This window comes from Macaca thibetana, chromosome 1, assembly GCF_024542745.1.
Source record: "Macaca thibetana thibetana isolate TM-01 chromosome 1, ASM2454274v1, whole genome shotgun sequence".
NCBI lineage: Eukaryota > Metazoa > Chordata > Mammalia > Primates > Cercopithecidae > Macaca > Macaca thibetana.
Genome location: NC_065578.1, coordinates 194,470,288 through 194,486,918, shown reverse-complemented (window position 1 = coordinate 194,486,918; position 16,631 = coordinate 194,470,288). Strand labels below are relative to the sequence as shown.

The window sequence follows — 16,631 nt, the reverse complement described above, 5'->3', positions numbered from 1 at the left end:
CTGGCTCTTCTTCTGGGTCCACTGGGAGAGAGGATGAGGGAAGAGCAGCATGGATTAGGAAAAAAAAAAGGCAACCTGCTATGGATAAAGAAAAGAGGGGCTTGCTGGGGTTAAAAATTCCAGTGACATCTTGGGATAAGGAAGGTTGAAGGATGCTGAGAAAAGATTAGGCTAAACTCAAAGGCCAAGAAATGTGATTCCTTCCTTTGTTTAATCTTAAGTAAAGCATTTAGCACTTCATGTCTTAAATATCTAATTCCCCAACCACACTGTCATCATTGTCATAATTGTACTCCTGGGGCCTTGCATGGTGCTTGGCACAAACCACAATGCTAACCGGTATATTCAGAATGAATGGATAAATAACCAGCAAGGGAAAGAGTAGAGAGCAAAAACCGACCCTGAATATTTTCAGCATAGTGAACGTTAGTATTTTTATTTCTTTTGTAATAAGGAGTACAAAGGGTTGGGAGCAGGACATCACAGGAGGAGGAAAGATAGCGCCATCTCTGCAGAAGAACTCCCGAATCACACACAGAAGGAAAGTGGATCCCCAGGGCAGCCTTTCCCACCAAAAAAAATCAGGCCCAATCCAGGAGAGTTTGCCAGTGGCTCCCCAGGGTTCCAGGGTGTCTGCCAGCCTTCCTAGGAATCCTGGGCATGCCTCTAGGTGCCAGTGACTCAAACTCCTTTTTCCACTTCCCAGTTCAACCTGGTCACTCTCATTCCCACAAGTTCCCAATCTGAGTCCCATTCTCTGACCTTTCTCTGCTTCCCTGTTTTCATCTCATTTGAGACTGATCCTCACGGGTTCCCCTGGCCCCTGCACTCATTTTCATTACTGGGTATGTTAATGTTCGTCTTCTAATTCAGGAAATCCTTCCAACCCTGTTTTCAGCTCTGCCCCCAAACCCTTCCACTTCCGCATTTCACCCCCCAGTCTCCTCACTCCTGGAGCAAAGAGCTCTGCACTTGGATTTCTAAGCATGCATGGCTCATGTGGAGTAGGGAAGTGGCAATATGCTCCTCAGGGCAGAAAGCCTGCTTTTTGTGGGGACCCTACATATCATTCAAACAGGCATAGCTGTAGAGAACCTTCACTGAACCTCTCCTCCAATTCTGCCTCTCCCCTCCACTATGCTGAACTTGCAGTTCATTCTGCAGTAAAAAGCAGTAGCCAGGCTGCAGCGGGTGCTCCAGAAGCCCGACTCTAAGCATGCACACTGTATATGTGGTGTGCAAGGAAGCCATCATCAGTCATATAAAGCAGTTGCTATGGAACGTGTGAAAAGTGAGAAACATGGTTTAATTGTGGATTTTATTATAAGTGTGATACTAGTCAGAAAGGCCCAGGAAGCTGGCATTGCAGCTACCAGCTCAGGGAGAAGGAAAGAGAGCAGCAGAAACTGGTATAGGAGATCCTACTGATGTTAACATATGTGGACACCCTCCGGTCTCCTGGCCCCTTTCCTTTCACCCGGATTTGGTATGTGGCAAATCTAAACATTTGCAAATTCACAGTCGTAATCAGTCATCCGGCACATTATGAACTTCCACTGGCGATCCCTGTGGGAGGGAGAGTCAGAAAATGAATATCAGTGAGAAAGGACAGGGCAGGAAGAATCGCTGCTGGGGAAACAGCAACAGAGAACATTTGGAGGATCTGGGAACTGAAGGGACACTTAACCTCACTTTGCTCTTAGAAGACATCTTTATGCAGTTTCCCAAGAGCCGACAAATCTGTGAGTTCAGATCACCCTTGAAGGTGACTGACTAGATCACTGGCTGTGTGGACGCCTCTGCTCATCACTGGTGGTCAGCTCACCCCTGCTGCCTCCAGAAAGTACCTCAAGGACCTGTGGGTTAACAGCTTGGAATAAAAGCATTTATTTAACATAATCTCCATTTCATTGTAAAGAATCTTGTTTTAGGCTGGGCTTGGTGGCTCGCACCTGCAATCCCAGCACTTTGGGAGATTGAGGCAGGTGGATTGCTTGAGGCTAGGAGTTTGAGACCAGTCTGGCCAATATGTGGAAACCCTGACTCCACAAAAAAATACAAAAAAATAGCTGGGTGTGGTGGCTCGCGCCCGTAGTCCCAGCTACTTGGGAGACTGAGGCGGGAGGATTGCTGGAGTCCTGGAGGTTGAGGCTGCAGTGAACCGAGATGGTGCCACTGCACTCCAGCCTGGGTGACAGAGTGAAACCCTGTCTCGAAAAAAAAAAAAAAAATCTTGTTTTAAAAAGTCCATCCATTTTCCCACTGACTCTTTCTGAGCACTTACCGTATGCAGAGTGCTCACCACGCACTGGGCTCTGTGCTATACATGTGTTTCCCTTCAGAAAACACTGCTACAGAGAAATGAAAAAATCCCTTAAAGTAAAAAAGAAAATGGCTGCCATTCTGGCGTCACTAGAATAGTTATGAATTGCCTATGTGTTTAAATGAATTGCCTATGTGTTTAAGTGGTTGGGGATGGGAAGAGTGTACATAGCATTACTAAGTTTTGAAAAATGTGGTATGGATACATTTCAAGGAATGTTCTTTGCTCAGGGCAAACTTATGTTCTTTATTCATCCATTTAAGAGAAATGTATCGAGTGCCTACATTGCACGACACTCCTGTGGTCTAATATTGTTGAACAGTGATAATGATAATTGTAGCCTCCAATATATCTGGCATTGTACCAGATGCTTTACCTGTTTTCTCTTTTAATCCTCACAACAATTCATTGTTTGAGTGAAGAACCAGGCTCAGAGAAATAATTAACTTGCTTTAAGGTAGTACAAGTAATAGGTGATAATTTCAGATTCTCAGTTTATTGGACTCAAATCTTGATCTTTCTCTTAAATCACACTGTCTCCCTAACTAGGTAATCTTAAGCCCAGAAGAACACACGGCTGCCATGCCCTTTACACAGTCCTGATAAAGGGCAACAATAAAGAGGTTTTCCATATTTAATTATGCAAATCATTCCAAAGCTTAGTGGGGTCCTTTACAAACTCAGAATTATCTATCTTCATTTTCAATCTGCAAGGTCTGTTTTCAAAAATTTATCCCAACCACTATGACTAACAAGGCCTCCACCCAGCTTCTAAACTGAAAAATGGGGCTGACTCTGCTTAAACAGCCTAAGGCAGGCTTTCTAATTCTGAGTCTGTTGCTCTGGTTCATTTGTTTAAAACAATTGGGTATAGAGTCCCTCAACGCAAATCTGGATAATCAACTTGAGGGTCTGGGTGATACCAGAGCCTGGGTGATATTTTGATTCCTGCAATTGTCAAAAGATTGTTTTAGAAGGAAATTAGAAAATTGGTGGCATGTAGGTTTACCAAATGACTGTAATTACTGCAGCCAGGTCTTATTTATCTGTGTACTAACAAACATAGATAAACAAGATCTTAGGATCAGGCATTCAAACTACTCTTTTAAAAGGCTATTAATTGATGCTGAGTAAAACTTAGACTTGGTCCTATGAAGACCAAATGATTCCACCAGGTTCAGTCTCTGATATCACACCAGGACAGTGGGGGCAAATTTGCTCCCCAAGGGAATACTTGGCAATGTCTGCAGCTACTTTTGGTTGTCACAACTTGGGGTGGAGTGCTAGTAGCATCTAGTGGGTAGGCTAAACATCTAGAATGCAAAGGACAGACCCTGAAACAAAGAAATATCTGGACCCAGATGTCAATAGCACACAGATGGAAAAAACTGCATTCTAAGAGGAAACCACTATCACTTGTATGTGGAGGGAAAGCTCTTGCACAAGGAACCCTGCCCTGACAATAGTTCTCCAAGCTGGGGGCCTTGGCGTCTTTCAGCAGAGCCGAAGAAACCTAAGTTGTGGGTCATTAAGCTACTTGTTTTTGATGACAGTAGCAAAATTACATGAGTATATTTATTTTATTTTATTTGGGGGGAAGATATTCATTTTAAATTAATGCAATGACATAATATTTCAGTTTTTCATGATTCTGGGTAATCCACATAACCAAAAATTTACTGAAAACTGAATTTACTGAAAATTGAATTGAGCATTTTAACTATTCAAATATATTTATTTCATCCTAATCTTGGATGGCATTCTTCCTTTACTGTATTAATTCCTGCTTTCTTAAACAGGGAACATGGAACTAATTTTCTTGTTGAGCTGAAGTCATCATTTGCAGCATTGAGCACCCCTGTTATTTCGTTTTGCATTTTGGGGAGCATGGCCCTGCTAAATGACAACCCACGTTCTTTGAGTTCTTCAGCCTTTCATTTGTTTTATTGTTCTTACGCATATTTGTTGTCATGTCATCCAGCTATTTATTCTCATTGGTGGAATGAGTTTCATTCTAAGTACTATATAGTGGGTTCCCTTTCTAATTTGCTGCTTCTAGAAAATTGGTAACTAGGCTAGTTTAAAGTATATCTAAAGTAAAAATAAGTAATGTGTGCAAACTGAGTGGTTTGTCTATGGGTAAACATAAAGGTTTTTGCTGATCAGCCTGCAATATATATTGTGCCTTTCCAGAGCTACTTAATGTCTTTAAAAAAAAAAAAAAAAGAAATTCTAGGTCATATTAAATAAGTTAACTTTATTTCAGATGTAATTCTGTTTGAAAACACAGACACACACCAAAGATGTGTCACACTCAAATTCATCATAGCATACTATCTTATGAGTTAATATAAGTGTTATTTGGTTTGCAAAATATTTATTGGTAACTTTTCAGGAATTCATTTCTGTGTAAAAAGTGATTATCAGCTGACTAAAAGTAGACCAAACCAATCATTAACAGCTGAATTTACCTACACCTTTCTCTGTATTAGTAGGGAGTACAATTCTTGTTTTCTTCTGACTGTTTTGATGTATTTGAGATAGGACTAAGGAGTTGATTGTGAGAGAAAGGTGATGAAAAAAGGGTTAGTGCAGTTTTTATCGTCAGGCTATTTAAATTCTCTTCTTTCATTAATTTTTGTCAGCTTTACTGAGGGATTGTTAACTCCTTTCATTTCTAAATATGGTTGGTAGATGCTATGGTCTGAATGTTGGTGTCCCCTTAAAATTTATATGTTGGAACCTAATAATGTGATAGTATTAGGAGGAGGAGCCTTTAGGGGGGTGATTAAGCCATGAGGGCTCTGCTGTCATGAATGGGATTAGTGCCCATATAAAAGAAGTTGAAGGGAGCTGGCTTGCCCTTTCCACCATGTGTGAGAACACAGTAATAAAGCAACATCTCTGAAGCAGCAAGCAACCCCTTACCAGACACTGAACCTGCTGGTGCCTTGATCTTGGACTTTCCAGCCTCCAGAACTGTGAACAATAAATTTCTATTGTTCGTAAGTTACCCAGTCTAAGGTAATGTGGTAAAGGAGCCCAAACAGACCAGGATGGTAGGTTCTGTGTGTTTCTTATCTCCAATCCCTTTTCTTTCTCTTCTCTCTTCTTTCCTAAAACCCAAAGTGGGGATCATATAGAGGCATGGGTTTGAAGGGGGTCCATTTTGACAATGGGCACTCCTCTAACTGTATTTGCCTTCTCCTCTTGGTGTTTCATGAGGAAAAGTACTCTTTGAAATTGAGTGTGGGGAAAAATCTTAGACCATCAAGGGATACCAAGTTTAGGACTTTGCTCTTGAGCAGGCTGGAATCCACCCTCATCTCCAAGGTGAGCAGCTCCATGAGGTGAGCTCGTGAGAACAGCTCACTTCCCATGGCCTCCCATTTTCCAGCCAAACCTGAAGTTAATCCTTGACCAGGTAGGAAACTAAAATAAGGAAAACCTCAGGTCAAAGTTCCTGCAGAAATATATGTGCATGTAAGAAATCTGCACTTGTATTCTGCATATATGTGTGTGTGTGTGTGTGTGTGTGTGTATGTGTTCATAAATTCCTGCAGGTATAATCCTTGCAGGAGTTAGTCCCAGCTCCTTTAACCCTAGCCCAATGGGGAAGGGACTATCTTTCTCACCTTTCCACTGCAGAGAAAGTGGTTGTTGCTCCTCGGATATAGTAATCATAATTGTAGGAAATCATGTCCATGTCCTCACCATAGTGACCTGGATATTCTGTTGTTAGCCTATGCAGGAAGAACAAAAGGTTAGAGGAAAATAAAACACATTATTATTGCTGGGAGCAAACAGAAGACACACTATGAAGAAGAGATGGAGTTTGAGCATCTTGGCAAATCCAGACTGAAGTTAAATGACATCCACCAAACCACTCCAGGCTGTGAAGAAACAAACAGCTCTCCTCTCGCTTCTCATTGTCCTTTTCTAGGCCATTAAACTGTACACTGAAAAAGATGTAGATACCTCCCCAGGCTTTGGAATTATCAAAATAACTTTGGAGTTCTTGATATTGATTAATATCAATATTATTCCTATTCTATTCAAGTAAACTAAGACAATGTTTTCAAATTTTAGATTATGATTCATTAGTTCACAACAAAGTCAATTTAATTGGGTTTAAAAAGATATAAAATAGAAAAGAAAATATCAAAGCATGCATCACATGCAATAAGGATAAGTCTATGTATGTAAACATTTTGTTTCAAATATATATGTGTGTGTGTTAATAAGATGTACATATTGTGCTAGTTTAACATATGTTTCTTATTGTGAGTTATAGTCAACAAAGTGTTCAAAAGTTATTTAATTAAAATGTAAGCTCCCCAAAGGTAGAGGTTTTGCCTTGTCCACCATTGTTCATCCAGCACCTAAAACAGATACATAATAAATATTAGCTGAATAAATATATAGCCTGGGGAAAGTCAATTAATCTCAGTTTTCTGACCTGTAGAAGAATAAAGTCTACCTTATAGGTTTGTCATTGGAACTAATAAAAGTGAGTGATAAGGGTGCTATACACATGGTAGGTGTTGAATCACCAAGAACTATTTTGTTTCTTCTTCCTCTTCCTCCTTTCCTTTCCTTCTCTTCCAATATTGAGTAAACCCTGGGACTTCATATGAGTAGGTCCACGGTAGTCCATCCTGGAGTAAGTCTAGAATCCGCCGGTTCTCATAAGGGCTTTGCCACTGGGACCTTCAGGACCAAAACAGTCCTTTTACCATGAAATAGTTCCTCCAAAGTCTTTATCCAAACCCCAGGGCAGCTTGGAAAACAACTAGTTTGTGAGTGTCAATAATTTCATTTGATTTGGGTTTAACAGATCACTGTTTATTAATGCTAGAAAGATTTTCCCCTCTGCAGACTGATGGTGATCTTTCTCTAAGATTGTCATTAAATCATGAAAAGTTTGATTTATACACCGTAAGGGCTCCTAGGAGGATCTCAGTGCACAGATGGAGCAAGATCAATGGTTAGCCCATTCTCTTGGTTCATAATCATTCCTTTTACCCATTATTCACTAACCCTTGCTCCCTGATTTGACTTTTCCTAACACATAATTATGCTCTATCAGGATGGCAAGCCCAACCCAAAGTGAGGTACATGTGTTTTGGCTTAATGTGTTCATGAAGGGAAATAAGGCCCTACCAATCCAGAAACTTATTTTGTGCTTCCAAAGAGGTCCAGAAGCAGGACTTTATCTTTCAGGTAAATGTCTTTTTTTTTTTTTTTTTTTTGAGACCGAGTCTCACTGTGTCACCCAGGCTGTTTTGCAATGGCACAATCTCAGCTCACTGCAACTTCCACCTTCCCGAGTTCAAGTGATTCTCCTGTCTCCGTGTCCCAAGTAGCTGGGATTACAGGTGTGTGCCATCATGCCCAGCTAATTTTTGCATTTTTAGTAGAGATGGGGTTTCGCCATGTTGGCCAGGCTTGTCTGGAACTCCTGACCTCAAGTGATCTGCCCACCTCAGTCTCCCAAAGTGCTGGGATTACATGCGTGAGCCACCGCGCCCAGCATGGTAAATGTCTTATAAGTAGAACTAATAGGGCCTTACTTGGATCCCACTGATTTATGATCCATGAGAATTCTAACAAGGACTGTATTAAAGTTTACCCAAGGAAAGAGAGGTTTGTTGAGAACATGAATAATGCAAATTAGAATAAGAGGTTGGGTGGGGGTGGGGGTGTGCGTGTTTTCCTTCCTTCAGGGAACAAAAAATACTTTCAAAAACTTTTGAAGCAGTCTTTGGATACAATGTGTAAAAATTAATTACCAAACTTTTTTTTTTTTTTTGCCAAGGCAGACTCTACATACAGCAACACTGCATTAGGCTAAATCCAATTGCTAAAAGTATTTGGAAATTATGAGGCTAGATTTTTATTTTTAAGTTTTTACTGACCACTCTGATCTGTCTTCAGATACTTGGATAAATACCATGGAATAAAGTGGGAAAGAAAAGCTTACCTTTAAAAAAAAATCAAGAAGTTTTATGCTTCAAACAAGGAAAATATTATTTAATGCTTTATTTAATTAGGATTCTCTCTTGCTTCATTGTTGGTAGTGACCAGACATAAGACCCCTGTCTAACTGGACAGTTTGTCTGAGAAGCCTCTTCGTGAGGGACTGATGTCCATTGAATTTCTAGAATGTCCTAGAGAAGGTGAGGTACATGACCATCGGTACATTTTCTCCTTGGTCACAGACAGGTTTTGTTTTGTGTGACTTTTGGTTGTTGTTATTTTGTCTTGTTTTTGTTATAACACCATGGGATCAAGTTTAGACTGTCTTAGAAAAACCTGGGTTAAGGAGGATAGGGAAGGAGGTTGGATATCCATGGAAATCTCTCCTACTTTACGAGATTAAAAAATACCAAGGGAGAAATGACCCAAATGACTGGTAGAAAGTGAATCTCACAAACACCATCCATAGGAAGAACTGTTGTGTCAATGTGGCCCAGGATTCTGTATTCTGTGTTTGCAAACCAGATATATGTGGCTGCATTTAGTTCTTCATGATATTGCACATGCACGTGTGCACACACACACACAGTGTCCTAATAAGTGAAAGCCCCAGTAATAGCTCCTTAGAGAGAAAAAAGAATTTAAATGTTCAGAAGTAGACACTGAGACAGGGCATAGGGACTTGTCAGGAAATTAAAAGAGGCTACAAGGAAGCAGAATGATCAGGGTTTCCTAAGCTGTGACATTGGGCTTTGCCAGTGTGGGTGGGGGAAGAGTTCAGTGTGGTTCCAGTTTCTTTGTGAATTACTGGGTCACTTTAAGTAGTTTTTTTGAAAAACACACTTCATACTGAGCATTGCCATACATTCCTAGATGAATTAAAACAATCAAGCAAACCTTCAGCTTGGCAAGATGAAGAAGAGTGCAGGTCAGGAAGATGCCTTTATTGAAATGAGTCTACTTTTCAAACATTTCTATGGGGAGCCTTATTTTCTCCTTTCCCCTAAAGTAAAGAGTTTGAATAGATTTATTCGATTTTAGATCTTATTTAATTTTTAATAAAAACTACCGGTGGGGTGTGTGTGTGTGTGTGTGTGTGTGTGTGTGTGTGTGTGTGTGTATGTGTGTGTTTATTCCTGTCACTTTCAGATGAATGATTCTTATGGTACAATTTCTCACTTCACAACATTTTTTCTGCTGTCAAGATGAGAGACAGAGAGTTGTTCCAAAGCTAAGTAAAAACTTGATAACATAAAGCCACTTGTACAACTCTTGTGTCCGCTGAGGCTGATGGGAAAAAACTTAAATATTATCTTAGTTATGAGCTGAGGGAAATCAGTTCAAACTGAAGAAAATTTTAAGATTGATATAGGATTTTTCCCATCTAAGATTCTTGAAGCACTAAAATTATCAACAGATCCAACTAGACTCAATGAATGTTTGCTGGTCAATACAATATCATAGACTGAGCTGCTGCTGATAGATGTCTCGGCTCTTTTGCCACAAGAATAGACATATTGCAGAGCTGAGTCCAGATATATGTTCTCATATCCATTTTAGGAAGGGAAATGGAGATACAATCTAGTTCTATACAGTGGCCAATTTTATTCATTGTCAGAGGTTTGGTTGAGAACTGATTAGGTTTTTAACAGTTAAAGTAAAGATTTTCAATCTATTCCCTGACATAAAGTGACTCAGCATAAGGTTTTGTGAAAACCCACCTCTACGAGACCTTATTCAGAGCCAGACACTTTTCTTCTATGAAAGTAAGACTTCATAGCACTGACATGTGTTTGTTACCGCCGTTTCACTTGGGGGAATTAGGACAACTGGATTACTCAGTGTCACCTGGAAGCTCCTCTTTCAGGACTTTCCCTCCTATTGATGTGCACATGAACAGATGCAGCTTCATCTCATGCTCAGGAACCATCAGATCCCCAACCTTGGTCCACTTTGTGGGGATACCAGAAAAGCACACACCACAGACTCCCTACCATAAAAACTGGAAGAAAACCCCAGCATTTACATATGAATAGATCAGAACGGGTACCTAAGGAAGCCATACTTCAGCTTTTTAAAAAATAAGAATAAAATTAGAATGTCTTCCAAATAATCTTTTATAGCTCAGCTCATGCTCAAACGTTTTAGAGAAGCTTCTAGTGGTCGTTCAATGTTGAATTCTGTTTTTCTTCTATTTCTCCACCACTCAATTAGCACCTTACTTTAAATATCCTATTCTAATGTCCTGTGACATGTCAGCTGATATAGTTTGGCTGTGTCTTCACCCAAATCTCATTTTGAATTCTCAGATGTTGTGAGAGGGACCTGGTGGGAGGTAGTTGAATCTTGGGGCAGGTGTTTCCTGTGTTGTGTTCATACTAGTGAATCAGTTTCATGAGAGCTGATGGTTTTAAAAATGAGAGTTTCCCTGCACAAGCTCTCTTTTTGCCTGCTGCCATCCACATAAGATGTGACTTTCTCCTCTTTGCCTTCCGCCATGATTGTGAGGCTTCCTCAGCCACATGGAACTGTGAGTTCTCCACTAAACCTCTTTCTTCTGTAAATTGCCTAGTCTCAGGTATGTCTTTATCAGCAGCATGAAAATGGACAAATACATCAGCACTATATATTTAGCAAAATAATGGAATGCTGTATAACATCATGAGGGCCAACATAGTGAGCTCTTTGAGGGGTCATTGGTGCATGGAATCAAATATGCTTTTATGATCTGGTTCAGAAGTGGGTTTGGAGGAGAAACTCAACATTTGTGGATTTGATATGTTGAGGCTGGCTTATGTTTTGTACATTCAGCTAAAAAGATGTCCCTTTCTGACAGGCAAATCATTGAGAAGTTTGTTAAATAAAGCCAGTCTGTTCATGATCAATCCTCGTGCATAATGCTTTTCCAGGTAAGCTATAAGGAATGAACATATTTCAGATTGCTTAGTTTGTCTTTATTAGGAGCTGCATCGGACTCTCTTTGAATTAGTTTTGCAAAGACAGAAAAAATAAACCCCAAATGGAGTTACATGTAAAGGAAAACAGCCACAAAGAACAACCCCCCGGCTTCTTCCCACAAGAGCTGGGGATTGGCCAAGTGGTTCCTCTGTAGTCACCCAAGTGCCCTTCTCTACACAGAAAACCTGAACCCTGGGGCTCTGGGGTGTGAGAAATAAAAACAAATGTCCATGTCTGTCCTCTTATGGCATTTTGGGACTTCATATTTCAAACACTTCAGACATGTATCACAACACAAGGGAACAACAGTTCCAAGGGTATCTGTGACTTAAATGAGTAGAGGAAAGTCCCTGAACACTTTCCAAATTGCTTTCTTGGAAGTGAGTTTCTAACTCACTGTCCAAGTCCAGGGCTAGTCAGCAAGCACATTTGCTTTGACTCGTGTTGATTTTCATTAGCCACATTATATGGTGGTCACCTTTGGTCTGCACATCAGTGGGGGCTACTCCACCTTCAACAGCTCCACTCCAATTAAAATAGCTTTATTCTCTGTTTTCTACCAGATGCCTAATGTGCTATTATGTAATGTTTCACCTATAGAAGTCTTATTCCTCATATAGAGACAGCTCAGTACAATGCAAAGAGCATGGGATTTGGAGGCAGATAGACTGTTTGAGTCAAGTTTGGAACTTTGAAGGAAGCCATAACTTCTATAGCTCAGTTCCCTCATCTGTATGATAGTATCATAATTTTTGTGTGTGAGGATTAAATGCAGTAACACATGAACACATGGTAGGTGTCAATAAATATTATTATTATCATCATTATCATTATTAGGGTCAACCAAAGCCTATGAATTGTTATTATTTCATATCCATTCACATTCATTGACTGCTTAAGTGAATTAATAAATAGAAGTAAGAATGATTGCTTCTAGAATCTATTATAGTAGAGGGAAGCAGACTAGATAGAATAAAACATCAGATTTGGTTTGTAACTGAGAGGTTTACTTTGTTCTAAGTAGCTGGCCTTGGGTTAACGAATACTTGCTAGACGCATCTATGATATTTCTGCTTTTGAAGTTTGAACATAGGGAGAAAGGTATCACCTATAATGCAGGCACCAAATACAGTCGATATGGTTTGGCTCTGAGTCCCCAACCAAATCTCACCTTGAATTGTGGTTTCCATAATCCCCACATGTCATGGAAGGGACCCAGTGGAAAGTAATTTAATCACAAGGGTGGTCACTCTCATGCTGTTCTCATGATCGTGAATGAGTTCTCATGAGATCTGATGGTTTTATAAGGGACTTTTCCCCCTTTTGCTTGGCCCTTTTTCCTGCCATCATGTGAAGGATGTGTTTGCTTCCCCTTCTGCCATGATTGTAAGTTTCCTGAGGCCTCCCCAGCCCTGCAAACTGTGAGTAAATTAAACTTCTTTCCTTTATAAATTACCCAGTCTCGGGTATGTCTTTATTAGCAGTGTGAGAACGGACTAATAAAACAGTCATCAGTGGCATCTGCAGGGCATTGATTCCAGGACTCCCATGAATACCAAAATCTGCAGAAACTCAAGCCCTTGATCTAAAATGGTGTAGTATTTGCATATAACCTATGAATATCCTCCCGTTTACTTTAAATCACCTCTAAATTACTTATAATATCTAAGATAATGTAAATGCTACATGAATAGTTATTATACTATATGGTTTTGTATTTGTATCATTTTTTATTGTTGTATTGTTATTTTCATTTTTATTGTCTTTTTCTGTATATTTTTGATTCAAAGTTGGTTGAATTCTTGGATAGGGAACCCCCAGATATGGAGTGCCAATTGTACATGTCTACATTTTAAATATGGCACAGTAATTATGAAAACCACTCCAGCTGATGAAAGGGATGATTGATTTTGCTCAAGCTCAGAGAGGCGGCTGTCTGCACAATGAGTGCTATGTACATCATGCAATGCAAGGCAATGGTTTTAGTAGGGCACAGAGCACCTAATCCCAATATAATTTCCTTTAAATTGTGACATCTAGTCCAATTTCCTCAACACTTAAGTATGTCCATCTCTATAGTAATAGCTTCCAGCTTGCACAGACCACCAGCATGCAAGCTGCTCTTCTTACCAGGCCTCTGGGAGCTGAATTGCAGGAGGCTGTCTGGGCACAGGTGGCATATGACAGGCACAGCAATGCAGGGGCCTGTGAGATTGTTCCTGTCCCTGAAACAGCATTACAGGAGTGAACATGCAAACACTCCCTATCTTGTATTAACATCTGAACAAAGAGGTTAAGAATTAAAGATTAGCTTTGACTGGGTGCTTTGGGGTGGGAGAGATAAGAATGTTCTAATCAACTGATGTTGTTAACTAGAGCTATACAGGAATTAAAAAAAAAAAGCATTCTCTGGCTTATGACTTGCACACAGAGAGTAGAGAAGGAGGCAGTGAAGAATGCAAAGTCTGAGAGACAGAATATCAGGGTTGAAGAGAAAAGTAAAGGTCATGTAAATGGATGCATTATTTTATGGTAAAAAGATATTATCCAATGAACCTAATGAAAGGCCATGGCTCTGGAGAAGAACCATTTAGAAAAGAAAATAATTTACAACCATCAGTTCCTGGGACACAGAGTCTCCGCCTGGATAGTAGACAGTCTGGTGTGCAGCCTGCAGCTACTGAGCTGTTTGGAGAATAGAGGTTATGACAAACAATGTCTAAAGGGTTGTGGCAACTTCAGTGACACGTGTTTGTGGTTTGCAGACCACTAGACTAAGAATTAGAACTCTCATACCTAAATAAATATCTATAAAATTCACGTATTCATCCAATCCAGTGGAGACCATTTCATAACGGCATGTCCACATCTGTCAGGAATTTGCTTTCTTGCCAGAGTCCTGTGAGGCTGTAATAGCCAACAAGAAACTGCACAAGCTGAAATGAGAGCAGCACCTTGGTTCCCACCAAACAAATAAATCCCACACTCATTTGGAAGTTGGTTGGATGACTTGTTTTTTCCAGCCTAGAGTGATGATATTTCTGAATCCCTAAGTGCTCATGAACACAGGCACTAGATGCCCACTTAGCTAGTTCATACAGTGTCAGGCTGCGTGCTGCAGAACGCCTTTCAAAGAAGGAAGGGGGAAAATGTCGTTCCCACACACATGGGTCCAGTTCCCTGGGAGGTAATTCAAGCTAATTAAAGTCATGTAAAGGAAGGTTTCAGATAAGAGGGTTATCAGCATTTCACTGTGGGAAGGTGCAGGAAAAAGAGTTCTCACTTCACTCTGTCGGGCTGTTAAAAGGATCAAATAAAATAATGTACTTGAAAGAAGTCTTTGTCAACTATAAAACGTCATCACATCAATGTCGGGTTTCACCATTGTTACTGTTCCTAGGGACTTGCAACGTTCAGTTATTCATCTGACACATTTATTAAGAGTCTATTTTGTGCTAGGTAATATCCTGGAGATGTTGAAAAAATAAGACCTAATTTATGCCCTGGAGGCATTTAGAAAGACATATAATATAACATCATGACTCAGACAATTTAAAGATGCCACTGAAATGTCTAGACACACCAGCGGGATAGTGAGTCATATACTGTGTACCACGGTGCATACTTGAATCTCATTCTGCTGCTTCTCCAATGTTTTCTTTGAAAAAACACCATTTTATTTGGCGACCGTGATAGCTCTCAGCTCTAACACCATGCCATCAGAAATAGAACCAGCCAGGTGGAAACATACCTTAGTAGGACTTGTCATGTCTAAGTTGTCCAAAGTTAACTTGTCATGTCTTTTGGAGTAATTCTCTCTACTTTCCCCCACCCTTTGACTCTACAGACCAACAGTAACATGTCTGGATGGTAGGATGGGGTAAGGAAGGGTGAAGGGTGTGGGGGTTGGGGTGGGGTGAGGGGGTGGCAAAATCATTGCAGATCAAGGCTTTGGGTAAACTTTGTCAGTAGAGACATGAATATCTTTGGGAACTCAAAATTTCTCATCTTTATCTATCAATCTTTAATGTTGAGACTTTGTTCCTACATATATGTCAATATAATCATTACATTTTTAGCATCTTAGCTGATGAATTGCATCTAAGAGAGCCTGAGAAGTCATTTCTAAAGTATGTGAGAGGAATGATGCCTAGCATTTTTGAGGAAGCAGAAGTATCCTGGATCCAGTCTCCAGGTGACCACTGGAAATCTGGGGTATCATTAAAGCAACAGTGGAACTGGAAACACAAAGACCTGTCTTTTTCAGGTCTCAGCATTCAAATAAACAGACAGGATAAGCTTCAAGAAGCAATGCTCAGAGTGTTAACACAGATCACAGAGATCCATGGAATATGGGAATTCTGGGAAGATTTAGATGTTTACCTCTTTCTCTCACACTTACTTTCATCCACCCCCTACCTCTGTTTGACAACTTTTCCTTCTTTCTTTCTTTTTTTTTTTCTTTTGAGATGGAGTCTCACTCTGTCGCCCAGGCTGGAGTGCAGTGGTATGATCTCGGCTCGCTGCAAGCTCTGCCTCTCGGGTTCACGCCATTCTCCTGCCTCAGCCTCCTGAGTAGCTGGGGACTACAGGCGCCCACCACCATGCCCACCTAATTTTTTTTTTTTTTTTTTTTTTTTTTTTTTTTTTTTGCGTTTTTAGTAGAGATGGGTTTCAGTGTGTTAGCCAGGATGGTCTCGATCTCCTGACCTTGTGATCTGCCTACCTCGGCCTTCCAAAGTGCTGGGATTACAGGCACAAGCCACCGTGCCTGGCCTTGGTAACTTTTCTAAAACCAGTGAGCCTTAGTTCCTCGCCTGCCGCCTGCCTGATCACCCAAAGCCTTGAGGCGCAAGCCCACTCCCTGTTGTTGTTCTGTTTGGGCAGGGGGCAGCCAGCCATGATGGCATGACCGCAGACACAGCAGGCTCTCCCACTCATCTCTGCAGAGACCTTGGGGCTTGCTGTGATGAGGAATGTTGCTGCCTCAGCTTACTCCTCTTTGCCTGGGGAAGAATGAGTTAGTACACCCAACAACAGACTGTCCAGCTGATCACATGTCTTATTCCTCTGCGTAACCAACCCCGCTCTCAAGTTCTGCTTCCTGCAATGACCAGACACCTGTTGGGTTGTTCCTGGGCAGGGTTTGCCTTTGAATGTCCTGTTAGTTGGTGAGGAGGTTGGGTCTCTCCTGCATCTGGGAGCGTGAAGGGGACTCTGCTTCAAGACAGGTCAGCTCTGTGTGATCATAGACAGTGGCAAGACCAGAAATGTATTATCTTATTTAATGCTCATAACAAAAAGTAGGCTGAAGTCATTCCTTCATCCAAGCAAATGCTATGTGCCTGGCATTATTTATAGGGCTTGGCAT

At 40.7% G+C, this 16,631-nt stretch overlaps 1 protein-coding gene across 1 annotated transcript in view; it reads right to left on the bottom strand.

Moving 5' to 3' along the window:
- Window positions 1-408: 408 nt before the first annotated feature.
- The window catches only part of DPT (dermatopontin), a 33,768-nt gene continuing 17,545 nt past the window's right edge, over window positions 409-16,631 (bottom strand). Inside the window, exons 3-4 of the mRNA XM_050784816.1 lie at window positions 5,959-6,066; window positions 409-1,566 (exon numbers count right to left, since the gene is read on the bottom strand). Coding sequence (XP_050640773.1) covers window positions 1,500-1,566; window positions 5,959-6,066 — 175 coding nt within the window. The 3' untranslated portion in view covers window positions 409-1,499. The remainder of the gene's footprint in view (window positions 1,567-5,958; window positions 6,067-16,631) is intronic.